The 27,283-nt window shown below is 45.6% G+C and overlaps 1 protein-coding gene across 1 annotated transcript; it reads left to right on the forward strand.

The window, feature by feature from the left end:
* Positions 1 to 7,119: 7,119 nt before the first annotated feature.
* FAM83F (family with sequence similarity 83 member F) lies at positions 7,120 to 25,405 on the forward strand. The gene is made up of 5 exons (XM_049821973.1): positions 7,120 to 7,590; positions 11,407 to 11,574; positions 18,993 to 19,114; positions 19,680 to 20,392; positions 25,271 to 25,405. The coding sequence occupies exons 1-5, from the start codon at positions 7,135 to 7,137 to the stop codon at positions 25,333 to 25,335; spliced, it is 1,524 nt and encodes a 507-aa protein (XP_049677930.1). The 5' UTR covers positions 7,120 to 7,134; the 3' UTR covers positions 25,336 to 25,405.
* The last annotated feature ends 1,878 nt before the right edge of the window (positions 25,406 to 27,283 follow it).

Here is a 27,283-nt window from a genome sequence, read left to right on the forward strand (position 1 = left end):
ACAAATTAAATGTTTGTGAGAAATGCAAAATGCTAAGCCATTAGTTGCAGTCCTTCCCAAGATCATCCGCTGTCTAATTGCATTTCCTGCCTTACTGTGGCTTAGGTCAATTGTCAGCATGTGGGGGGGGGGGGGGGGAACCCTAATCATCTCTTCCTCTACTAATTGGCAGCCTCAGCGAAGTGGAATTAGAGCCATGAAGACTGGACTCTCTCATCCTGCTTGTCAGAGCAGAGATGCTGTGTAGGGATGGGGATCTGCCACAGGCTGCACTCTTCCCAGGGGATGCAGCCGCTTCTCCAACAGAAGAAAATAACTACAGAAGGGTGGGGAAGAAGGCGGGGGGGGGGGGGGGGGGGGGGGGTGTCTAACAAGCAGAAACATGTTACTGAGCCAGCCTTGCTGGAAGAGTAAAAGAAAAAATGCCCATGGTCATTCACAAGGGAAGAGTTTTAAAAGATCCCACAAAAGGATGGCAGGGCAAATAGAAAAGAGCATGTGAGGAGGATAAGCTAAACACAAGGAGACATCTATGGATTCTCCATCCTCAGGAGAAGAGGGGAAAAGAGGAACATGGATAAGCTCAGAACCGTGGTTTATTTCTGCTGCAGCTCCTCCGCCCCTTCCTTTCTTCCTATGTGTTTTGCATGAGGGTGCAGCACAGTAACGTACCACAGCCTCAAAATAAAGAGTAGTGGGGGACAATCTGTCTGAAAAATACCACTCTGGAGAAACAAATGTCTTAAATATGACGATCAAAGTGTCCAGATATTAACAGATGAGAATGATTTATGAATCTGGATTAGCTCAGAATCCATTTGATTATTTTTAAACCCCTAAGACTGAAAGCTATAAACCTTCCTAAGAGAAATGCCACTTATTTTAAAATGAGCAGCGAAATCTTGATTAATTGAGTTGCAAAAGAAATGGATCTAAAAACAGGCACTGGAGGAACATAAGTGCATTATGCATTTGGGTTTTGCTTTTGGAAGAATTCAAAACCAAATCTTTCTGCCAATGCTGATCTGAAAATACGATATTCTAAGCCTGAATTCAGGTGTCCGTAGAGCCAGGGAGGAACAGCCTGGGTCACTGTCCCTGTGACACTGTCTCAGGACCAAGACCATCACCATGGCTCAGGCTGGCTGGCTTAGAAGCTCTTCCCTACTGAAGTCCAAGGTAGGACTGTCTCCTGTGTCACAGCGTGGGCACCGTGCTAGTTTCTCCTTGTGTGGCTTTGCGGTGGCCGGAGTGCACCCCTACTTGGAGCAACATTACAGCCTGGGATAAATGGTGCTGTGCAGTGTCTCAATCAAGCCAAAGGGTGATTTGTTCACAGAACGAGCAGCCAGAACGGAGGCAAGGAATGTCACCTGGTACTTTTTTTATGGCCTTCGTTCTGGATTTATAAGGCAAAAAAAAGAAACAGCAGATTTCAAGCATAACTTCCTGTAAAGTTTTGCTTTCACACCTACAACACGTCTCTCTGGAAACAGCCTTTCAGGAGGGAGGTCTGGTCGGCTCCTTTTATTTGTTTTCTCTGACTCACGGGAGTGACTTTCACCCACTCGATCTGCCTTCACTGTGGCACTGCTGGACAGAAACACCAGCGAGTGAAAGGTAGGGGTCCTCTGGAGCCACGGGGCTTCCGATAAGGTCATGAGCAGATGACTTCTCCTTTACATTGCGTCTCTGGATATTTTTAAGGTAAATACACATCAGAGGCCAATGTATGCTGATCAGTAAAGGACATTTTCTAAACCCAGTAAACACACTTCTAGCACATCTTAAAATCTAGCTGTATCTTTCTCTATGTTCATGAATTACAAATCAACTTGTTCCATCTCCAGGTCTAAGCCTACACTTCAGCCTTCTGCATCTCCCCTCAGAGGGCTTCCTTTTTCTTTCCTATGCTGCTCCCTTCACACAGTTTTGCATTTACTGTGGGGGCGAAACTGCTTCCTACCTGTCCATTTTTGTAGTTTTAGGGCCAGCTTCTAACTTTTCCTCCCTATATTCAAGCCTCACAGTTCTATTCTTTCCCCCTCCTTATAAAAAACAGGGCTTCCTATTTTGCCATGGCTTTTTTTAGTCTTCTTCCAAAAAACTTTGTGGATATTAGAGCCTCATCTCTGCTTCCCACAGCTCTCCTTTCTTCCACTGATTATGCAGCTTTTCAAGTGAATTTGTTCACCTTGGACACATCATGTCTCTCTTGCATCCCCTCCACTGACTCCCTCTTGTCCAACACATAGCATTGGGAAATCTCATCCTTATCATCAGCACGTAACTCCATCTCCCACCTCATCTTGCTGCGCTGGCTGGTGGCCTGCTCCACCATATCAAGATTATCCCATTAATTGCTTCCTGCCAGTCTGCTCCTCACCCCTCCAGCCTCTGCCTGGGACACCCACCCCAGCCTTCCCTCTGCGCTCCGCTCCTCTTCCCATCAACTCTCACGCGAGCATTTTCTGCTCCAAAGAGTCGGTAGCAATGTGCACTGACAGGTGGCCAGTACAAAGGTAAGTACACCATGCTGTAGACTTGTTGCTGCCTTAACTTATCAGCACCCCCATTCCTGGTGTTCCTTTGTCTATAAAGCACACTGTGATTTGAGAGCTACATAATTATAGCTGCAATTAAGCATCCTATTCAGAGACTGCATTGCTTATTCCTCACTGTTTTCTTTAGCAAGAGCTTCCATTCAGGGTTTGGCTCATGTGCAAAGGGACTTTACAGCTGTCTTTTTTTTTTTTTTTTTCTTCTCTGCCTTGCAGGAGAAACCAAAGTAAACATAGGTGATGTTGGTTTGGGTTTTTGTTTCTTCAGCTCTTCCCTGTAGCAGTCCTGTGAAGTAGAGTAGTATTTTCCTCATTTACAGATAGGGAACTGAGGCACAGCAGACAACTTGGCCAAGGCCCTACAGGGTAGCTCAGCTGAATTCTGAACTGCAACCAGTTTTGAGTCCTTGCCTATATGGGAATTGAAGGATTAAGCAAGAGACATGGGTCAGCACTATTTCTTACAGGAAACTGCCTCAAACTGTTGCCCCGTGAATGGGAGCAGCCAGGAAAAACAGCTAAAGGCCTCTCTGTGCATGCTCAGTCAGCAAATACCTTGCTGCAAGAAATGCTCCCGTGAACGCAGTTGTTCCTTTCTGCTCCCTTCAGAGGACTCTCTTACCTATTTACTCTCACATGGAAACAACAGCTGAAAAACTGAGTGGGAGGCTAGAAGCACTTAACTCAGTTGCGGCAATTCTCCAATTCAGCAGCTAGGTTTTCTCCCTGAGGCAGTGTAATATGACAGAAAGGAAGCATCTGAAAGCGTTTCTTCATCCTTTGGATTGCAGTCTGTCACTGCTGCTGCAGAAGTGACACACCTGCCTGCAGTTCTTTGGGTCGCTGCAGGGAGAATGTTGAAGGCAAACACTTCTTCCTCTCCACCCTGAAATCACCTTGTTTCAGGCTTTTTAGCTCTGCTAACACTTGGACGTGACTAATGCACCCATTCCTGCGCTGGGTTGGCAGCCCTTGCAAATGAAATTTCAGACTCGGGACAAGCAAAGAGCGGCTTGCTGCGCACGTAGTAGTCTTCCCACAAACTCCTGGATCCCGGCTGCAGAGAAGAGAGTCAAGAAGATGCAATCTCCACCAAGTCTTTGGGAGTCTTGCTGTGGTGCCAGCCAGCACAGGGAAGGAGTTATAGTGTTTAATAACAACCACGGCACAGGCACCTATTTATTTACCCTTCCATTTCAAGACGGCAAAGCCCCATCACCTCAGGTTAACCTACAGCTGGGACACTGAGAAGTGAAAAACACTCTTGTATCCTCCATCCCTTAAGCCAACCTGTTTTCTTTGCAAAAGTAATTTTTAACCTGTTGCTGCTTTTTATGGAGGAAAAAACCCCAACAAACCAAAACAAAAACCCCAAAGGTAGTATGGTTATCAGAGACATTTTGGTAAATCATGTTGTTTTGTTTTGGAGGATACCGGCCCTCAAAAAAGGCTTCTACTATACAACTCTCAACCACTTTAGCAAAAAAATGATACTTTCTTTTTACTATATCTGCCCCTGTTTTTACTCCTATTTTGCATGTAGATGCTGACTGCTTTTGGGAGAAGTAAGGTGTAGGTAAGGGGGAAGGCATCAGAATGTTATTGCTAAAGGTTTATAACAAGAGCTTGTAGCAGTTTATGTCGCAAGAAAAACTGCTAGGAAATTTATCAAAGAATATATCATGAGGTGGGCCATTTAGGGACTGAAATTACACAGGAAGGACTGGCAAGAGGCATATGCTCAGGACAAGCGCAGTTGCAATTAATGCTAAGTATAAGGTGTCATATCTTTATCTAATGCACAACCTGCACTGCCTCGCAAAGGAAAGTGAAGCAATTAGGCCCAAGTAACCAGAATATACGTGGGAGGTTTTTGAAGGCAGAAGATTTAAAGCACTCTAATGGGGTTGGGGGAGGGTTACAATAAGAGGCAATATTTCCTGATAGGTTAGTTTACATCCTTTGGAAAACGTTTTGGAGCCAGACCAGAAAAGTAAGCAAGACCTTAACTAGGACTTGGCTGGAACAACACCCAAAGAAAGACGAAAAGCAAAGAGACCCAACCCTGCCTACGCACACGCAGCCCCTCCAGCAAGTAATCTCCAGGATCAAAATAAATCAAAAGACTGATAGTGTAGTTCTGTGTGGATTTGCAGCTGCCTCGGCCCAATTCAAAAGCAGGCTTCTCCTTTCTTCTTTCTCTTGAGCCAGTGCTAAGAGCAGAGAGGAAAACCTGAGCTGAAACAATAATGACCCTCTTCTAGAGCGGAAACCGGGATGCATTCCTTGATCCCAAAGGGACAGGGACAGGTACAGGTATTTCCCCCCACCCTGCCTGCCACGTTTCTTCTTCTCCAGTCCTGCAGGGGTGGGTTACCTCTGTGACAGAGAGGGCAGTTTGCACAGCCCTTCTACCAGTGTTTGCGGCGAGGCTGTCAGCCGGAGGGTCAGAGTATATCAAAGGGGACTGAATCATCAGACCTCATAAAAACTCCATATAGGAAATACCCTAGGTCGGGGTGTATTGCTGCGAGAACAGGGAGGGGGGGACGAGACACATTCATGCATTGGGAAAGGGTCTCTCAGCTTTTGCACAGCTCCTTGCCCCTATTTATCATATCAACACACAGACAACACTTTGTCTTTTAGAGTGAGAGATGTGGGCTAAACATTTCATCACAACAAACTGAAAAATCTCTGCTGCTTTTACTTGGATGTGGGAAATGTTCGCTTGCTTTTATATATAAAACTAAGCATATATTTGTGAACCTACTATTGCTTTCATGTGGTAGCCTTAGCTGAACACAAAGGATTACATTGTGCAGATACGAATGAATAGAGCACCTAGGATTAAAGAGATTTTATTTAGCCACACATGAAATAGCAGAGCTGATGGCAGCCTCTGGTACAGAAAAAAAATAAAAATTAAAATTAAAAAAAACCAACAAAAAAAAAAAACCCAAAACCCACACCAAGTAGTTTAGTGAGCACTGGATCTAACAAAGCCATATCTCCTGTGTATTTGTGTGTTGTGGTTGATTGACTAGGGTGTCTAAGATGGCATAAACTTCATCTGAAGCTTTTCATACAGATCAGGCACTTATTAGTGTTTTCAATTTTATGGAATATCTGAAATTAATAAGGCATGAACCCATGTTGTAACTTTTCCTGTTGGGGACTGTGATAGGGTCTCTTTTTGCTATCAGGCCATTTATTTTCACAAAATCTGTAGGGATGTAATTATGCTTCTGCCAAATTTTTTTCAAAATCAGCCAGTGGGCTCAAAAGTTATTAGAGAGATGGACAGACAGGCAGACAGATGCAAACACCATGACCACGTAAGCCTCATTTCCATTGGAAATCAGGCTAAAGAGAACCTATATTGAAAATAATTTTTAAAGAGGACTTGGTAGGCAGAGGAGTAGACCTCTGCAAAGTGTAATTTCAAATTTTAAGTGAATTTCATGCTAGGAAAAGCTATTGATGAAAGTCTGGAATACTAAAATACTCCCTTCTACCTAAAGGAGAGGAACAGCACAGGATGAGCTCCGGTGCCCCACCTCATCCTTGGATTTTTAAGCTAACTCACACTGAGCGGAGGCAATTGCTTATAGAGAGGAGACAAAGAGCAGCTCTGTTCCTACGGTTTTTTCGTGCATGAGAGCACTTAGGGCTAATCACACATGTAAAGCACTGCAAATGCCTCTGAACGTTTGTATTTCACCACTGCCTTGCCTTTACCCCGTTTCTTTGCTCATCCCCGCCAGCTCTGTCCCTGGGCTGACGGGGGAAGCACGGCTTCTTATCCTTTGTGTACCTACGCGCTGCGAACCGCAGCGGGGCCTGAATCTTGATTAGGGCCCCTAGCAACTCTCGCATACCACGCAAAAAATCGTAATTTAACATTACAGCCCCTAGTTTCTCAGCTGGGACTCGCGTTCCCAGCCAGAGACTGGGAGCGGGGTTGGTTTATTCCCAGCTCTGACGCCAGCCTGGTGGGGTCTCGGGGCAGATCGCTCTCTCCTCGTCCCACCTGTAAGCAGAGAGCCCACCTCCCGCTTTTTGGGGGTCACTGAGCTGCTGCCGCCGCTCCGTGAGCGGATTCGGAGAGCGGACGGCTCGCAGCCGGCCGCAGCGGGCGGCCCCACGGCTTGCGGCCACCGTGGCCCATCTGCCCGCGTCCCCCCCCCCCCCACCCCTTCCCCACTCGCGCCCCTCAGGTGGCCGCCACGCCTGAAGAAAGGGGGGGAAACCCCTTTCAAACAGATTTTTGCGTTAGCACACCCAAACACCCCCGCGGCCCAGGCTTTGGTTCTCTGCCAAGCGCTGTGGTCGGGGACCCCGGCTGCCGGCCATGCCGTGGTCGGGGGACGGGGGGGGGCCACCCCTGTCCCCGGGTGTGGGAGAGGGGTAGGACAGAGGGGATGGCTACGTCCCCAGGGGAGCGCGAGGGGCGGCCGGCGCAGGGCGGCGCGGCCGCTCCACCCGTCAGGGCGGGTTCGGGCAGGCCAGGTGAGGCGGTCCCGGCTCCGCTTTTCCCTCCTTCCGCAGCCTTCCGTAGCCCGCCGGCGGGATGGCGGAATCCCAGGTGCTTCTGCTGGACGAGTCGCACATCAACGAGAAGGTGACGGAGGCCCAGGCTCGCTTCTACTACAGCGAGGAGCAGCGTCGGGCCCTGGAGACGCTGGTGACCCGGGGCGAGGCGGCCTACCGGGAGGCCCTGAGGAAGGAGCAGCTCCGCGACTTTCTCTCCAGTCATGAGCTGCAAGCCCTGCGGGGCGGCTGGCGGGGATACGACGACCCCCGGGAGAGCGGCAAGGCGGCGCGGGGACCCGGCGGTGAGACCCTCTCGTTGGCCTACTGGCCCGAGCGCTCGGACACGGAGGTGCCCCCGTTGGATTTGGGTTGGACCGACAAGACCTTCTACCGGGGCATCAGCCGGGTGGCCCTCTTCACGCACCCGCGCAAGGAGGAGAGCTCACCCCACCTGAAGGAGGTGGTGCGGGAGATGATCCAGCAGGCGCAGAAGGTAGGGCCCGGCCGCCACACCGAGCGGTTGCCCTCGACGGGACACCCCTCTGCGTCTTCTGCGCCGGGGGGAACCCGGGCGAAGGGCCTGGCTTGGGGAGGATCCCGGGGTGGAAGGGAGGCAAGAGCCCACCGCCGCTGGGGCTTTCCTCGCCGGTTCCCTCCGAAGCGGGAGGACGCCCTGGTCAGCGCCCACCGGGCAGGGCTTTCCTGGCGGTTTGTTGCCGGTCACGTTATGGTTTGCCAAAGCTGATACCCGGGAGGGGTTAAACCCCTGCACACACACACCCCCAAATTGTTTTTCTACCTCTGTTTCAGTTTGTCCTGTCCTAGTCCGATTCCCTGGCTCAGGGGAAGGCGGGTCGTGGTGCTGTTACAGCCACCCCTCCTGTACGTACAGGTAGCCCTAGTTAAACACAAGGCAGTGAGCTTGTTTAAGGGGTGGTGTTTTTTGGGTTTATTCTATGCGGTCTCAGCACCGTCCAGCCTGGACTGCAAGCAGCCAGAGTTCGGACAATATGCGGCTGCTCCTCCTATTTATCTTTGGCTGGAAAGGACTGTTAGTGGTGACAGGGCACCTCAGGGAGGAAAACAAACCAGCCGTGATGCTACGAGGGCTTGCGTTGAAGAGGTGGGGGCAATGACGAGGTTCTTCGAGGTGTGAGTGAAGTTTCCAGGGAACACCACCCAGGAAAAGGTCCCCTTCAGAGCTGACATCCCTCCTGTGGAAAGGGGGTAACAGCATAAGAGACCTCATTCCTGCTCTTAGTTTTGCTGCTTTCTGTTTTCCAGCTTTCCAACTCAGCAGTTATGTCCTCCTCCACCTGCCTCCTGCCCCCCCCCCAGCTGAGAAACACAGAAAACTTTCCAGAGAGGCATTAATCCAGCGGGTGATCTCCTCAGTTCCCTGCTCGCACAAATATGTGCACACCCCATAATCCTGTTCAGCGACTGGTGTTATCAGTCATATAGAACCAGAAGCTGTAAAATCCTTACACTCCGATTTAGTGCGACTTCACATTGTCTTTGCGCTGCTGCAAATGCCTCTACAGATTGTGCAAGGACTGGGAAACTTTGCACTTTTCGATAGCTGGGCCTGGCACCTAAAAGTAATTAATTCCTTTGTAGATTTTCATTTTTTCACTGACTGGATGAACTGTGCCCCTCCCAGCCCGAAGGTGGTTTCATGTTTAACAGCCATTTGAGTGTTTAATGGTCCTTTTCATAGATAACTATGCCAATTGTGTTCAAGTGAGCTGGCCCTGGGAAAAAAGTCTCCAGGTAGCAGCTTTTCATTCAGCAGAAGAGAGTGGGGTTTTGTTGGGTTTGTTTTGGTTTGGTGGGGGTTTTTTTTTTGGGGGGGGGGGGGGGGGGGGAGGGTCAGGTCTAAACAGATACTAGTAATATGTGGCACATGTCTGTGGGTGGCTTATCATCAGCGTTTTACAAACATATGTTAATTAAGCTACCTTGCCGCAATGAGATTGGCAAGTTAATGCTTGCCAATCTTCAAATACTTATGAAGAGCTAGGCACACCTATGGGTCCTATAGATAAATTTATAATCCATAGGATAAGTAGAGGAATGGGGAAAACCCCTTGCAGGGGTAGACACTCATGCTCTCACTTGCTGTGTTTGGGAGCTCTCCTAGGCAATCTTGACAGGTGACCAGCTTTGGCAGGGCTTTGAGAAGACTAACGTAACGACAGGGGTTGCCCACTGCACATTTTGCTGGCTTGGAAGTGCCATTTGCAGGGCAGCTCATCTGCTTTTTGTACAGGACTGCAGTTTTCATGGGTTTAGTCCACAGCCTTGCAAAGAAGCCTGAACTGACCCAGGGCCCCAAAGCCTGGAGGGAACCATCCCTTCATATTGCAAGGCCAGTACTAACAATTAATGGTTTGTCCAGGACGTGGTGTAATTTCTGCAGTCATTGCACTCACTGCAAATGGAGGGGATGGAAAGAAAACAAATTCACATTTCTGCTGTCTATTCTTGATCAAGTCCCTATGTGGGTGTTCTTACTTCAAATGAATATTATCTGGCATTCCTACTCCTAAATAACTACGTCCATACCACAGTGTGTGGAGCAGAGGGGAAGCATAACAGGCCTGAATTAATGCATGAATTCTTCATGCCTTAAATTATAATCTGCCTGTATATGAAGTTGTTCAGGAATAAAGTGGCACAAGTTCACTGTATTTTAATTTTCAGAGGTTCTGGTAACATTCGCTGCATCTTGCTGCTTTGTGCTGGGAAGTGAGAACCAAGGCTGGACCTGAAATCCAGTTCTGCCTAGCAGAAGTTATTGAGGGACTTATTATTAATATAATAATGTAGCTCCACCATAGTTCACCTATATCAGGAAACTACATGTTAATGATGAGCATAAACGCAATGATGTCAGTTCTTTTTTTTCTTTTTCTAACAAAGAAAAGCTTGCGTAAGCACTGTCGCCAGTCAGAGCCTGACGGAGCAGATGTGTTGGTTGTTGTTGGCCGTATAAGCAGAGACTCAGCAAACACAGTAGGGGACATTTACTGTGGCGTCACTTTCCCAAAAGCAATTTGTTCAAGGGCATTTTTCAAAGGAAAGAGGTCTCTGCTGGGAATTATTCCCCCTTCCATAGGGGGCTCTTGCAACATGAGCTGCACCTCTTCCAAACTTCAAGTGACGAAAATCCTACTGTTTGATCCAGTCTTCAGCTCCATTCACACCTGTATGCGCCGTCCTCAGCAGAGCTTGGGTCATCACTGTGACCCCAGCGCCTGGGAAATTAAAATTTAGGCAACTCTATTCCCAGCATACCGTCAGCATGAGAGCTCTGACCTGGCAAGTTGGTGTTTCTCAGTGGGACTAGGAAAACAATAGTTGCCTTCATTCATAACCTTTCAAATGTTGGAGAGAATAACTCTTGCAGGCAGAAAAGTGAATTGATATTTCTAATGGTGTAAAAGATACAGAAAGGGAGAGAAAGACAAAACATGTAGAGATCAGCATTACAGTTGCCCATAACCTTCTTGGTTTTGTTGTTACTCATACTATGAATGTTCAGGCTTGTCTGTCACGTCAGTGCAACCTTTTGTTTTTATGTAAAATCTATGCCTGGAAAGAGGGGTTAGTTTTATACCAGAAAAAACATACACATGAAGAGAGGGAATGATCATTTTGCCTCCAAACCTTGAGCACACACTCCAGTCCCTTCCTGGCAAATATGAGGTGTTTATGTTTGAGCTCCATAAGACATTACTCAGGAAGCCAGCCCTGAGAGCAGACTTCTCACAAGGAATGGGGAAAAAACAGGAAAATAAAATTCTTGTCTGCACTATGCACCATGGCTGAAGATTCAGGCCCCGATTCCTCTGCACATTCATTCTTCTATTACTCACCTTCTGATTAAGTGTTAGAGCTGAGCTATGGTTTTCACTCTTCTTTTTCAATCTATTTTCACTGTTCTTCTTTGTTTAAGTGGATCCTTACAGACACAACGAAAGTTTCACAATACCGAGGAAAAACTAGGTAATTGGCTTTGGCATTCCTCAGGCTGCTGAAATAAGCCATCTTCCCCTAGAAGGAGGAGAACTCTCAAAGACATTTATTAAGTTCCTTCCAAAGTGCAGCAGGAGCCAAGCCAGAAAATTACAAGATTATTGGTAGTGCTTGGGCACGTACATCCCTGTACTTTTTTCTCCCCTGTATCATCCTCCTCCATATTCTGGTATCAGTGCTCTCCTTTATTTTGCACCAGTATGATGGGCCTCCCTTTCAGTTCCTAATATTTTATTCAGTTGTCTGTCTACTGTCTTCTTGTTTCCAGATTATTGCAGTGGTCATGGATGTATTTACAGACCGGGACATCTTCCGTGATATTGTTGATGCAGCTTACAAGCGCTGGATCCCAGTCTATATAATCCTAGATGAGGAGAGTGTGAAGCTCTTTCTGGAAATGTGCAGATGCCTTGACCTCAGTGACTTGCAGATCCGGGTAAGATATTCAGTACTGAACCACTGTCTCCTGCAGGTCAGTGGCCTTTTTTGGTTGTGATGAATCTTGGAACTCACTTGGACAGACAAACACATCTCTTCGTACAAGTCACATCACAGCACTTAGACAGGGGTTGGTGGGACATAGAGGGATAAGAGAGTGGCTTGCTAATACTGAAAGAAAGAGAAAGGAAAGATTTGGATTTTTTGCCTTTCACCTGAGACAGGGGTCTGTGTAGTTTCTTGGCTCTTGTGACCTAAAAATTCCTGTTTGGGAAGAAAATTGTCTGAGGAAATTCCTGTGGGTCTCCCATGCAAGGATTCAAACTACAGTCCAGAGTAGCTCTTTGAGTTGTTGTCTGTAGGGATCCCAGTTATAGGACACATACACTTTGTGAAATCAAGACTTTCCTATCCAGCAGTAATAATCTGGGAGTGAATGAGCTTATAGTCCTCCTTTGCCTGAGAACATAAAGGACTGAGGAGCGTAGCTGCTCCCCAGTTCCATGTCAGTGTACGCCTTCATATAGCGCATGCAGCACAGTGGAGTCGTCAGCCTCAGTAGGATCTCAATACATTACACACAGACTGAAATCCTTTGTGTGTTTAGAGTTAGTGTTGTATTCCTTGGTTTTTTTCATGTTTTTTTAGTCACTGTCACTATTACAGACTTGTTCCAAATACTGAAAAAGTTGTTAGGTCGGAAACAATCTACGGGATTCCAGCTCACCCCTCTTGTGATCCAACTGTTCTTCTGAGCAGCAGGGGGGTGGGGGTGCCTTTTTGCCTGGAGGAAGGGCAGATCTTTCATAAATACTCAATTAATATTTTAAAAGAAAACACAACCAAAACTCAAAAAGCTCTGAGGATTATAGAGGCTCATATTAACCATTTTAGGAGAACCATCTTAAATCTGGATGAAAATGACTTGCATATATCTGAACAGTGCTCCTGCAAACTTCCACTCTGCTCTGAGTTTCTGGACTTCATCAAAAAAGACATCCAGCCAAGCAGCTTTCTCATCTTTCTCCAAAACAGAGATGGAAGTTTCTTTCCTCTGATGTCTTTGAAAGCAAGACACAGACATCATTATAATAGACCTGTTTCAAGCTTCAGGGGTATTCTGTGGCCTAGGCTCAAGCCTCTTTGCTACAGAACTGTGAAATCACAGCAGCAGTTCCATTTGCTCCGGTGCCTGTTTCCCAGTACTCTTCTCACCGTGTCATCATGTGCAGGAATGATGCCTTCAGTACTGCATATTTTAACTCCTAGATAGAGTGAATGAAAAGATGCCATGGCATTTTAGAAAAACTTTCAGTGCTACGGAGAGGTGAGTTCCTTTTTGTCTGCCTTCTCCATCTTTAAACAGTAAGCAGTCCCCTTCTGCTTTTCCTCTTACCTCTTTCTCCATAGGTATCTACGCAGACTTGACACTCCAAAACCAATCGTCACAGCGACATGCTACAGCAGTGGCTAGGTCCTGCAGCAGCCTAGTTGCATTACCCTTTCCAAAGAGGCAGAGTTCGAACTGATGCCATCAAAAGCAGGAGAAAATTCTTCTGTGTCCCTTCTGTGCTTCCCTTCTTTCACAGCAGCCCTTGCTATGTTTTTCATTAGACTCCTTCAGCTAAAAAAAGCCCAAATACAAGCTGAGCCGAAGGATGTCCACTGAGAACTTTTTAACATCCTTCTTTGACCTAATTGTTCACTCTTCTGCCGAGCTCCAGCCCACAGAGTGCTGTCCTTCAACTTTTTCCCCTCTTCTCCCAGCTATCTCATACTGTATCTTAAATGCCCCTTAAGGTTGTTGTATTCCTTCTCCAGTGTGGCTAAGGCTTTAGTTAATCTTCTTAAGGTCAGTGCAGTTTATTCCTGTCTATGGTACTACAGAAGGACTGGGAAGAGTCTTCCTGTAAGGGGAAACTGGTCATTTGCCTCTCAGGGAAGATGGCCTCTTAGTCCCCTGCCCAGGGCTGCCTTGGGTGTATCTATGCTGCTGCTTGGGTCAGTATGGCAGAAATCATCACATAATGATTCCCCTGACACACGGCTTTAGATATCCAAGGAATCTCAAGCAAGGTTAAGGCTTCCCCTTGAGGACTCCCCCCACCCTCAACTCATTGATGTAATGGGTCGAGGGTTGTTTGGAACTTTTAGTGTTGAAGACCCAGATTTAAAGCAAGAAAGCAAGCTGGGCCTCTGGTCATGTTCAGGCAGAATCATTTTGTCTCGCATTGCTTGATAATGGAGGATGTTGGAATTGCTGAGGAAGAACAAGAAACTCTAGTGCAGTTAACTCTCTCATTCACCCATTTCTTATTTATGACATCATTCTCCTGATATCTGCTTTGCTGTCTGAGTTTCTCCTACAGATTTTCAGCAACAGGGAAAACATTCTCTCCTTACACTGCCTTTTTGCATAACCATTTTGCTTTTTTCTAAAAGATTTTCACCAGTAGGCCACAGTTTGTTAGCAACGGAATTGCATACTGTTCCTTCTTGCCCTTCTTCCCACCTTTCCTTCAGAATTCTTGGGCAAGATTTACAGGATGGCTTTTTCTCAGAACGTTGCAGCAATGTAGGATCTAACTTTTCAGTTTTGAGGCAAGTTCTGATCCCAGGGAAAGAGAGAGAGAGATGAAACACTGCCATAGGCTCAGATTGTTTTGTGATTCCTGCCCTTTTGCTTCCATTGCCCTGTTCATCCAATACAGAGTGAATACTTCAACAGTCCTAGTCCAGGGAGATTTACTGTTAACATTGGATTTTGCCCTTTGTCTACATACAGCAGTAGGCATTTTCACAAAATTCCTGGCTATGGTGCCATTTTGAGATGGTAAGGTATCAGGATCTGCTGACAGTCTCACAGGAGGGAAACTGCTGTAGGAAGACAGAACCTCACTCTGCAAAGACAAAAACATCTTTACTGACTCCAAGCATGAAATGAGAAAACCTCAATTTTTGTCTGAAGGCCAGAGATCACTAGAAATGCATTTAAATTCAACCATCATCATATTCATCCTGGGATGTTAGTAAGAGCGTGTCTTGTGTGTATGAGTCATATGGCTTCCTGAGCCTACAGGACATGGTTTGCCAGACTTCTGTTATGTTTGACACGAGAGTGTTCTTCAGAGATCACAACGAATCAAAGTTCTCACAGATACAAAATTCATAGCGCCACAAATTCCTCTTTTTGTTGACCTGAGCGTGAGGGTTCTCACCAGTTTTTAGGTGAGTTCTCTTTCTCCCCATGCTTCTGCTAACCAAGACCCCAGTAACAGACGCTCCTGCTCAAAGATGGGGAGTTCACCTAGAGCTCCAGGCAAGCCTAGGGAATTAGTTACCTGCAGGAAGTTCACCTTCATGTTAATTTTTACATTCATTTTCCCAACATGTAAGGAGTTCCTCCCCTCACTCCAGGAATTCTTAGAAGTTTCTGCCTAAGAAATTTTTGGAATTTCATTTCAGTATTTCATGTCTTTCCTCATTGATTCCTAACTTAAGTGGGGGTGAAGCTGAATGTAATGTAATACAGTGCTGTTGGTTTTTTTTAATTGTCTGTTACAGAAGTCTCTGAAAATGGGAGTACAAGGCTCTCTTTTTGCAAAGACCCAAATGAGTAATACCCAGTAATGACCTTGGCAGACGAGGTCCAGCTACCTGCATTCCATCCATTTCTACTTGAATACCTCCAAGTTTTACTGTTTTGTCAACAAGCATGCCTTTTCCAAAACTGTTCAGGGCAAACACACAGGATAAGTCCACAGTATTTCCCAGCATTAGTTGGTGGCCGCTTCCAGATTGTGGCTGCTTTTGTGTCCCTGTGTAAGATGAGCACCTACCACCCATCTCAGACCTGGAGGTCTGATCACCAGAAATGAGAACCTTGCAGACCAGGAATAAGGAAAGTTCCTTTACTGTTGTTACTGTGGTCCTGTCCACATGAATCCCATCTCTCTCTTCCTCTTTCCCCCCTTCTGTGGTACCTTCATCTAGGATTTTAGTGGGCAATAACAGATATCTGGGCCCTCCCCCTCAGCCCTGTGCTCAGGTGAAGCAGTAGTATGAGAGAACAAAGGACAGGAGCTACCCCACCAGAGTCTATTAACTGAAAGAATCTGATTTTTCCAGGGACAGCGGAAAGCGGATCTCCACATTTTGAAAAACACGATCAATATAAGGGACTGTTGAATCACTGTCACCTATCAGCTAATGCTTTGGTCTGTTGCCTCTCCTTAATCTGTTTTACATCTGCTAGTTTATTGAGGTCGTTCATGCCATCCATCCCAACTTGAAATAAAGATCCCTGCTTGCTTTGGAGCATACATATCAGCTGTTGTTCTAAGAGGGAAGGAACACACAGGGTTCCCTTCTGGAGGTACTTCAAATGCTTCCCGTTAGGGTCTGTCTTGTGTACCCCCCCTCCTCAATCCCAGCCTGTGAGCACTACTGCCCAGGCCTGTCAAGTGACAACTAAGTGTCAGTCACAGCACAACCTATTGCTGACTTTCTAAACTGGGTCTGATTTAACTTTCTGTGGATTCAGGGTGAGGTTTAAAAGTGCGTCACAATAAAGCAAGAAAGACTGATTCCTTCACTGTTTGCATTTGGATGCTCTGTCAGGCTTGACTGTTACCAGTCCGTATTAAGTTGCTGCCAGGGAGACGTTAGTCACTGCTTGTGGCAAGGAGTGGTGCAAGCCTGTGCAAAGGAAATGTGGAAATTTAATGCAGACTGCAGCTTCCGTAAGCCAGGAATATGACAAACCTTAAGCAGGCTTCTTCAACAGTACGGATCTGGAGGGGTCACTTCTATCTGATGAAATAACTGGTCCTCTACCCTAAATATTTGTTACTACTGGCTGCAGTCTCACCTCATTTATATTTGTCTTTCCTCTGTTGTTGTGTAGTCTTCAGTATGTGAACCCAGGCTTGCTCCTCCTCTGTACAACTTGATCTATCAGTCTAGAAATGCTCCAAGATCCTTCAAGGCAGAAAACATTATACAAATAACCTGTTAAGTGACTCGATGTTTATATGACTTTGTGCTTGTTTTCTGCATTTCAAGATGTATTTATGCACTCCGGTGCCTACTTTGTTCAAGGAGGTTTATGTGTTCAGCTGTTTGGTTCTATCCCCTCTGTGCCTTTCTAAGTGTTTTGTGTAGCTCAGTTAATGCAGAAATTCAAACGTGCTTTCTTTCCACCAAAAGAAGTCGATATAACATACAAACACAATCAAATCCAAACTTGTTACATGCTAAGGAACTTTCTGCTCACACAGGCTGATACTTCTTGATTCACAAAGTTACATAAGGTGTCAAAGCTGTTGGCTGATTTGAAAAATGGAGGTCTTCCTTGAAACCTGCAGTCAATATTCCATGATTTGGCAAATCCCACATCCAACTTTACTCAGCAAAGAAAAAATATGATTTCAGGTGATCAGCCAGCCAACTACAAATGTTATTCTAAATACTGGAAAGGGCACACTTTCTCCTGTGCTCTACCCAACCTGCATTCAGCATCCCCCACACATGACTCGCTGCTAGGCCTTGGGCAAGTCACTTCATCTTTTTCTCTCTCAGGCTCCTCATCTTTAAAGCAGGGTAATAATACTTTCAGCAGTGTCGGGAGCATTAATTAGCTAATGCCCACACAGGACTCCAGACAGACCAAGCAATAGATGAATGCAAAATAGTAGTATCATCAGTTACTGTTAGTCAGAATTTGTACTGCCACTGCTGTATTTTAATGGGGGAAATAGGAGCAGATTCCAAAGGTAAGAGTTATATTCAGAAAACTGTTTTCTGAAGGAAATCTGCATTCTTAAAATCACTTGTTCCTGCATGCTGATTTCTATAGCCTATCAATATTTAAGCTGTCAGTGAGGTTTATAATAATAGGACTTAGCTCTTTGTGGGATCTGAGGCTGTGCTAGCATTAGCCAAATCCTCATGATTCTCCTGCTCTGCAGATGGGGGAAGAATGAGGCAAAGGTGAATTGGCGTTCCCAGAACATCACAGTGTGATAAATAGTGTCAGAACTGTGATTACGCTTGGGACTATCTGACTCCCAACCCTGGAGTTACTACTACAGATCACAATACCTTTTAGCTTTTCATTGTTAAAAAATTCTTACAGAAACAGATGGTGGAATTAAGAAAATGGTCTAAATTTCTGTGTCAGAGCAACAAGATCATTTGCTCTAAACTCACACTGACAATGCTTTTGGATTTTTGGGGGGCGGGGTGTTTCATGTTAAACAGTCTGGCAATCCAGCCTTATGCAGCCGGGACCCATGAGCAGAAAAACACTCAGTCCAGCGTGCAAATATATACTTACAGTAAGTGCAAGCACACATCTGTTGTTGAAAATCATGTAACCTTAAACCTGTGTTTTCTCTGTGCCTGGTAGTGCTTTGTTTTATAATTTTCAGGTTTCCTGGTCAAAGGGTGTGAGACAGGAGGTTTGGGGAGAGGTACTATCTTTTTCTAATTACTTCATTTCATGAAAAGTTTCTCCTTCCCCTTCTTCAGAAATTCTTTGCTGATCTATTCAAGACATCAGCAGAGACACTTATCCTACTCCTTTTGTTCAAAAAAAGTTCTGTGTTTTTCCACTCTCCATTAAACAGTGAGGAATCTGGGTGGTCACTGTAACTATTTGGGGTTCTTAGCAAAATTATAAAGGTCAGGGTTCTCCTTTTATTATAACAGACAGGAAACATCTATCTTTGGAGCAATAGAATTGTTTCCTCCTCTCTTCTGTCATAATTAAATTGTCCAGTCTTCTAATTTGCCCAGCTTTGTCAAGCCGTGTGTTGTTAGGAGTCAGAACACAAGCACAAAAAGAACCTAATATAGACCTGTCTCATACGTTACCCTCCAAGCAGCTGTGTCCTTTGCACTGCACAGGTGTTGCAAAGTTCCTTGGTTTTGTGGTCCTGCTAACGTAATCTGGAGAAGAGGTCACGAGTGCCGCGGAATAGGGATCAGGATTCAGAGAGTGCAGGCGTGACTCAGAACTTCCTCTGATTCATTCCCCTGAACTGGGCTGGGCCTTCTGAGCTACAGCACAGGACTGGAGGTGGAGGATTATTTGATTTTGAAAGCATTGTCTTGCCAGTGGGCTAAGATGAATAGCTGAAGACAGCAGGCAGTGTCACAAAGATGCTGACCCACTGGACAGGGCTATAAACTGATGGAGGGGAGTGACTCGCATAGACAGGGGATGACAACAGGTCTTACAGCACTATGCTTTCCTTTCTGCAGCCCTTCTGATTTCTGGTGGCTGATACAAAATGAGCTGTAGTCCCAGAAGTAGTGAGATAATGTGAGTGACATGTTAAGACTTGGAGCTGGCAATCACCTAATTCTCTGCCCTATTTATTGTGACATTTTGTCTTGTCACCTCCCTGTTAGAATATCCGCGTACGTTCTGTGACAGGAGTTGGGTTCTACATGCCAGCAGGGAAGATCAGAGGCACGTTGGCATCCCGATTCCTGATGGTGGATGGTGAAAAGGTGGCCACTGGATCATACAGGTGGGTCGCTCTTGCTTAAGGCAAAGCTACATTCTTTGCATAAAGAATGGCTTGTGGCTTTGCTTGAAAGTCTTCTTCCCGTGTCATTCCCTTTCTTATCCCAGCCCCTGTAATCTGTGTGGCATCTGTAGAAATTGGGGTGGGACGACAGAGAAGGTGGCACAGAGCACAAGCTGCTCCTGAGAGAATGGAACATGCCCATGCCGTTTCAGTGGGCCAGAGAGAGTTCCACGCTGCATCAGGTGGTGGTCTGCAAGGACTCCCCACCAGCCACTGCGCTCAGTCCTCTTCAGCGAGCTTTTCAGTCTGGAGAATCCTCCTGTTGATGCAGTGTTGCTTTTTTAAAAGGGTAAACTGTCCTTCAGAGTTTTAGGGCCTTTTCTTCCAGATCTGCATGCCTAATGAAGAACAATAATAGTGAGCTTCATCTATCTATCCTGACCCACCCTGGCAAGGGCAAATGGCACAATGCTACATATTCCCATGTAGTGTCTTAGATGATATTTGGTGGGCTGTGTCAAGTATGCACCCAAAATCTAATGTTGGTTCTGTTTCCTACTCTTAGCTTCACATGGAGTTCATCCCACATTGACAGAAACATCCTGCTAGTCTTGACAGGACAGCATGTGGAGATGTTTGACGTTGAATTTCGTGAGCTCTATGCCATCTCAGAGGAAGTTAATTTCTACAGGGAACTGGGTATTGCTAACCCATTCCTTCTTGGAATTGGGAAGCCAGGCCTTCATTCCTCCACCGTGGCTCGGAAGTTCATTAACCCCAAGTATGGTTTAGTGGCAGGGGCAACCCGTGGTGATATGATGCTCTGGGCTTCACGGCACAGGCAGGATAATGAGGGGAACATGGAAAAGGAGGAAACAAGTGAGTCAAAGAAGCGGTTAAATCAGTTTCTGAATGACTTAGTCACATTGGAGCAGGAGTTCCCAGAAATTGATCCACCTCTGGAGAACTTGAACAAGCTGAATCGGAGCCCTCAGAAACTGTTTTCCCGGCTCCACGTGGACCTGAAAAATAAATCCAAATCCAGAGAGTCTATTCGTGATGTGAAGAAAGAAGACACACAGGCCAATTCAAAGCAAGGAAAACGATTTGCCAGTGGGCTTTTCAGTCGCAAGGCCAAACGGTCTCCAGGCTCAAGCATAGAGGCCAATTCTTTTGCCAGTGAAGGACATTCAGGGGAAGACCTTGGAAACATGAAACTGGAATATGAGCGGCTCAGCATTGGCCATGCCAGTGTTCGGAGCACTGGAGGCATCTCAGGTAAAATTTCTTCTACCAGCACATTCTGCTTCTGCGTCCCTTGTTCTGAGTTTGGCTGATTGGTGCAAGCATATTTAATATAGGCACCTATGAGTAGATCCTATTAATTCCTCTATATTAAAAGCAGCGGGATCAAAGAAGAGTTGAAGTTGTATCAAATGATACAGGCAATTTAAGTTGAAGGCAATTTAATGGCAGTCTTATTGTAAAGTTGGTACTTCTCATGTAAATGTTTTCTCATACTTCTCAGCGAGCAGGTATGGGACAAAGGGAGAGAAAGACAAATGTCTCCTTGTGTAAAACAGGTTGTGTGTACAGGTCATGAAGTGAACTGCCCTAAGAAACAGCAGCAGTATGTTCACTATTGTAGTGGCTAGCAGGGTGCAGCCAGATTTTCAGTGTAAACCCCTCCTTTCCTTATTGGGGTTTAGTCAAGTGTGTTTATTGTGACAAGTTACTGGTGGAAAAGAGAGGAAAACGTGTTTATGTTGAGGGGAGGGGGCAAGGAGTGGAGGAGAGGGTGGAAGTCTTTTTAATTTGCTCCTTTATCACCTTCTGAAATGGGGGAGAAGGTCGCAAAAATAGAAGCTATGGAGAAGTATTAGATCTCAACTTTACTTTCTTTGCTAATGCATGTTTGATATTTTCACTAAGTCCTTCCAAGGCTTCATCCGGTTGAAGATACAAATGACACAGATTTCTCCCAATTTATGGGTTCATACCTAACTTCCCAATGTTTTAGATGGATTGTCAGGTTGAAGTAAATCTATGGACTACTCAGCCAGGTTGTCTTCCTCTCTGTGAGCTGCGCTGGGTGTCAATACATCCTGTGCCAGCAGGAAAATAAACTAGTTCCAGTGAGAAAATTTCTCCTCAACTTGTCTGGCCAGAGATCATTCTGGGCTCTGATGAATGTGAAATGCAGGTGTAGAGAGACTCAATTCCCTTGAGACTGCCATGATGTGTAATGGAAAGACATTCTCCTGAGACCAAAAAGAAAAGCAAGGTATTGGGAAGGTTAACAACAGTGATTGATTAGGTTCTTAGAAATATTTCTGGCTGAATGAAGGACAGACTCAAAAATGCCAAATGAACACAGGAGAGAGGAACTCTAAGAAGGCATGGATAGTTTATTTAAGACTATAGTAGACCCATTTTAGGATGTGCATTTGGGATTTGGGGAGGCGGAATTAAACCCTGGCCTAAAGAGGTCCTCTCTCTAAATCACTTTGTCTTGCGCACAGACAGTATGTGCTGCTGGGCCCCACTCCTCAGATCCAGGAAAAAAACCCAGTGAAGACCTCTGGGGAGATGTATGGGCATTGCCTCTTGGAGGAATGGACCTGAGGGCTTGCACTACCCTCTAGTGACAGGAGTACAGAATTGTGTAATCTCTGATTTGTCAGCACTTTGCAATATCAGCGATTCCCTACGCTTCTCACTGTCAGCTGTTTTAGAGCAGACAGCCTGCCATTCCCGCAATGTCGTGATGAAATTAGGCCCTGATTAAGGCAGGAGAGAGATTGATGTCTCTAGTTGAGCAGTGGGGCACTGTGCCCTTCTGGGGCATTGCACGGTCAGGGCAGCAGGGATGTCCCGGTGCCTTTTAACACAGTGGATCCGTGCCAGACAGGCTGATGCTTGGTCTGGACCATTTCCACAAAGACACTATCATGCTATTATGTTCAGCTTTTATTTATTGCTACTGCTACTTCCTGAGGGCTGCCACCTCTTTCAGTAAAGGGAAAGGAAGAACTGAGAACAAGTGCAGGGAAGGCGCAGAGGTCCAGCACGCCAACCTTCCCGCTGTGCTCTTCCTGACCTGCTAAGTCTTTCCAAGGAGTCCATGCAAGTATTTTTTTGTTTTATGCAAATTGTTAATGCCTGTTCGTGGTGGCAATGGGAGACTCCACAGCTTTTGAAGTACGGTGGTGTAAAAGGCTGGAGGAAGATCACTGCTTGTGTGTTGCTTTTGAAGTGAATCACCGTTCTTGAGAGAAAGCTGCTCTAGTCTAATGATCCCAAAGTGGCATGTGAACAGAGATGGTAGAGGGCGCAGCAGAAAGAGGGACACTCATGAGGAAGAGGAAAAAAAATGAGTTACCCAGAAGATCCTGCAGCTACTTGATCAGTAGTGCATGCTTCATTAGGGTATAATAAAAAATTCTTGAACATGGGCATGGAATAGAGTTCCAGCTTCAAGATAAAAATAGGAGGCACTTTGTTCTGGGTAACTGTAGGACTGAGTTTTAAAGTTTAAGTTGTCTTTGAGCAACTCTAGTAAAAACTGATAGTGTGATACTCTGTGTGATAGAAGGGAGGTAAGAAGTGGAAATGAAGGAGGGAGAAGGTGCTTGGTATGCAGTCAGGTTGGGATGCAATTATTCAGAGCTTCACAGTTTGAAATAGCTGCCCTTACCTTTTGTAAAGATTAAACAGCACACTTAAGCCCTGTGGGCCTGCCTGTGCACACATCCTCCAAAGTCACTATTAATTCTGTCATACCACAGAGACACATCCCACCTTGCAAACGCATAGAGAGACCAAATCTACAGCCCGAGTAGCTCGCAGAGTAATTGAAAGACATTATTCAAGCAGGCTAAAGGTCAGGTTCAGTCTTGTAAGAGTAGATGGTGATGAAGAGAATCTGAACTGGGAAGCGATGAAAGTGCGTTCTGCGACAGAGGCTGAAAATCTGACTCAGTATTTACATGCTAGAAAAGGATACCTACAAGTCAGAATTGGGAGCCTAGAAAATACAAGGGCTACAGATAGTAATGTCCCAAACTAAGTGTCCAAATGAACATCCTGACATGTTGTCCTAGCAGACTGCATGGACTCTGTGCTTTGTCTTAGAAGGCTTTCTTAAACCACATCATCAAATTGACACAACTCTTGAATTTCTCTGTTGCCCGCTCAGGAACACAACAGCAGCAGCTCTGAACCTGACCAGAATCTTGTTAATTTTAAGCTGCTGCTGGGCAGACTGTGATCAGCAAAGACACTGATGTCTGTGTGCAGTTTCTGGGAAATACTGCAAGGGTTTGAAAGCTGTGTGCCTTTAGAAGGCGCTGCCCATTTGTTTTGTTTTCTCCCCTGCAAGAAGCAAAGTGGGCTCGTTCAGAAGGGTCTGCTATCCTGAGTTGCTCCGTACATCGGCCTTCACTCCTCGTGAGCGTTGGTTGCAGAACACACATACTGAATAGCAGGATTTTGTGTTAAAGTTTTGGGTGCTTCTTGCAACAGGAAATGGGATTTACACTGGGCACAGCAATACCGCAGGAACAGCTGCTTAGTTACCACCAGTGGTTTTCAGCCGAAATGGGATCATGAGCAGGTGGTAACTGGAATTTTCAACCTCTTTTCTAAAGAGAAAGAAGGGAACGTTGTTGGGTATATACAAGGAGGGTGTTTGCTCTAACTATAGCAGGATCTGTAGAAAAAGCTCAGAAGACAAGAGTAGAAAGTGAGAAGCATAAAGGAGTTGGGAGCTGAGATTAAGCAGAGGAGCACAGACACTTTAGAAAGTAAACACGAGGGTCTTGAATGTGATACAGACAGGGAGGGGAGCAGGGGTGGTGAGGAGACAGGAGTAATGATAAACTTAGTAGTAGCATACAGAATGGGGCGAAGGGGGGACAGGAGGTAGAATGAAATGCCATGGGGAGGTGTGGGGAGGAGGCAGCAGCGTACAGAGCAGCCACACAAGTGGGGGCAGGTTGCAGTGCAGCCTCCCACGTGGATATCAAGGAGTTGCAGTGTGGAAGAAGGTGGAGAGAAGGAGGGGGAGAGGAGGGAGATCTTCTCTTCCCTATCACCTACAGGTGAGGAAAACATTGATGAAATACACACAAGCAAGAGAGTGACATGAAAAATTATTCACTTGAAGCCCAGTTCAGAGACAGTGCTTGGGTTGAAAGCTCCCTCATCTTAGCAAGGTTGAGACTTCTCAGTAGCATGTCACCATGATCTGTGGCAGTTTTCCCTCCCTGTTCTCACTCCGTACTGGCCACTGGCTCCCACTGCTCGGGGGATGCACATATACGTTCCTTCTGTACAAATACCTGCGTGGGGTCTGCCCTTGTTCAGAGTGACTGCATTCACAGGGCAGTCCCTCTCGGTACGTACTGCCCTGGGCTATAGGTCACGTAAGCCTTGCTGAGCTCAGAGCACAGACAAATTCCCTTCCTTGCAAAAGCCTTTGCAAACACACTTTAGTACAGTGCTGGAAAAAAATATGCCAGGGCATCCAGACCAACAGCTGGCTGTAATTGAGGAGATCAGACAGCAGTGCAAGCATTGAAAAGTACAGATACTGGGAGCAGAAGGAATCCATAGAGTGAGCAATGAAAAAAACCTAAGATCCTAAAAATTGAGGCAGCATACTGTGCTACTTAAGTGAGAGACCCTGAGGCCTCAGGATTTGTCTTGCAAAGGAAATGGTGGAAATACTGGCACTTGAGATGTTTAAAACAGGATGTGAAAAACCTCTACTGAGAATGTGTGTGGGGATCAAATGGATGAGATGACCTGACTTTTTTTTTCATACCTCACTCTTTGGAAAACCTCCCACCCAAGTCATGGCCAGACTGTTTTTCAGTGCCAACTGGGACCTGAGAGTACCACAAGCTCACCTGGGTACAGGCCAAAGCCTGGAAATACTTCTCCAGTGGTTTTCTCCACAGTAAATGCTGAATTTGCTCTTATTTTAATGTCTCTTCTTTTCACAGTAGTAGGAAATAAAACCATGAGAGAGTGCAGAGTAATGTAGGTCTAACAAAAGGTGTATTGTAAGTAACAAGAGAGGACTGAAGTGTGAGTCCAAACTTTATCCACGACTTATTTACTTAACATTACTTTAACTTCTTTTCATTCCAGGTAACGTGGGTCCAAACTCCACTACAAGCGATAAAACCAAACAATCTACCTGTGTGTTATCTTGATTGGGAAGGATTGTCTGGAGAACTGAAGACTGAACAAGCTGGAACAGTAACCTCTTGATTGATTTTTGAACCTACAGCCATAACCTCACGCAGTGGTCTGTAAAGCCACTGCGCGGTCCTGGATGCACCTGGCAGCCCCAGTTAAAGCACATTTACTGGGTGAAGCATAGACTTTGGATGGTTGGTCCCTTAAATGAGGGTTAGTGATGAATGTATTAGTCCACATGTCTGTGTGCACACATATTTTATATATAAAAACAACTGTGATGACTGGTCTCAGAGCTCACTCTGTGTCCAGATAAATGCAGGAGATTTTCTGACTTACTTGTGCTGCTACATCAGTCTGTCTAGCTGCAGACTAGAATCACTGTGTTGCATTGTTTACGCTACTGCACTGCAGAAATGTATTGGTCTGACTGGCTGGAAGGCTACATCCAATCGAAGTGGCAAATTCTGGGTGAAATAAGGATGTTTACAGACAGCGTAGCAATCCTTTGTCCACAAGGAGTCTTCCTGTAGATTCCTGTTGTCACTTATCCACACAGAAATGAGTGGTCTGGGAGAAGGGTTTAGCTAGCAGAGGCCAACAGATTAGTATCTGAACTGTTTCATGTCATAAATATAGCAGCCAAACAAAGTGATTAGCAAGTATGTAGTAAAGACAAAAAATGGAATATAGGGGGATGTTTAACCTGCAGTTGAGACTAGGTCAGAAGAAATGCCTTATAAGGGGGACTGGGCAGATCTGGGGCAGTAATGCAGCCTTCAGTGGCTGTTACAAAATCCTGTTTGTTCCTAATTCAGCAATACTTTACCATTCATGGAAACTGAATGATTAAGGAGCACATTTTGAGGGTTGAAAGAGGAAGCAGAGGAGGCATACAAGCTTTTCAAATGTTCCTTTTTTTTTTTACGTTAACCTTTCCAAACTCTAAATCATGCCAAAATTAAGAGCTTTGATCCGTAAGAAGCATTGCATGCAATCAGACCAAAGGCCATCTAATCTGCCACCCTGTGTCTGAGGATAGCCAGTAACAGGTGATCACAGTAGCACAAAATATAAAGCTTGTATACAGAGGTCTTTCTCTGACACTGTCCCAGAAGTCTATGGACTTTCTGAACTGGCAGTTCCTGTTGGACCTGGCCTTAATGAATGCACTTGGTCCCTTTTTAAAAACCCTTCTCTACTTTTGGCCTCCACAGCGTTCTGTGGCAATGAACCCTGAGTTCATTGTGTGGTATGAAAAAAGAAGCATTGCCAGTCTGTTTTAATGGTTTTCTTGATGATTTCATCGAGTGACCCTAATTCTTCCACTGTCAGATGGAGTGATTGACCACCCCTATTCCTTGTCTCCTTGCCACTTGTGATTTTACAGATCTGTATCATATATATCATCATGTTTTCCAAGTTGCAGGTTCATGGTATATGTAGCTATTCATTATATGGGACCTGATTGACACCTCTGTCCTCTTGTTCACTGGCCCTTTTCCAATTCTACCCACTAACAGAGTGGAGAAGCAAGTTGTTTTTGTTTCTTCAGTGTGTGGATTGATGTTTCGCTCTGCTTTCTTGCCATCTCAATTACATACGCTGCTGTCATAAATAAGCCCTCTTGTGATACCCAAGAAAAAGAAATCCTAATTGTAAGTAGACACCTGAAAACTAACATACCTACTTGCAAAAGAACTATTCAGTCATCAGAAAAACATCTCTCTTGTTTAGAGAAACTGTTTGGGTTTTTCCCTACACAAGAAATTCGCAGCAAAGGCAACTGCTGCACTCCCAACACAGAACAAGCTGTTCCAAAGACTATTCCAGGTGCTGGGTTGCAGTAGTGGTTGTTACACTGAAACAGCTGTCTGTAGCTGGCGATAAAATGCAATTGATTGATTGATGGTTGATTAACTGCCTTTCCTGGAAGTGAATTTAACTTGAATGGCAAGCAGC

This window comes from Accipiter gentilis, chromosome 18 (genome assembly GCF_929443795.1).
Source record: "Accipiter gentilis chromosome 18, bAccGen1.1, whole genome shotgun sequence".
Taxonomy (NCBI): domain Eukaryota; kingdom Metazoa; phylum Chordata; class Aves; order Accipitriformes; family Accipitridae; genus Astur; species Astur gentilis.

Excerpts from the sequence above, each read along its gene's own strand:
- FAM83F (XM_049821973.1), top strand. The coding sequence starts at position 7,135 with ATGGCGGAATCCCAGGTGCTTCTGCTGGACGAGTCGCACATCAACGAG. Across the intron at positions 11,575-18,992 it reads TCAGTGACTTGCAGATCCGG|AATATCCGCGTACGTTCTGT; the intron begins GTAAGATATTCA and ends CCTCCCTGTTAG. Across the intron at positions 19,115-19,679 it reads GTGGCCACTGGATCATACAG|CTTCACATGGAGTTCATCCC; the intron begins GTGGGTCGCTCT and ends TCCTACTCTTAG.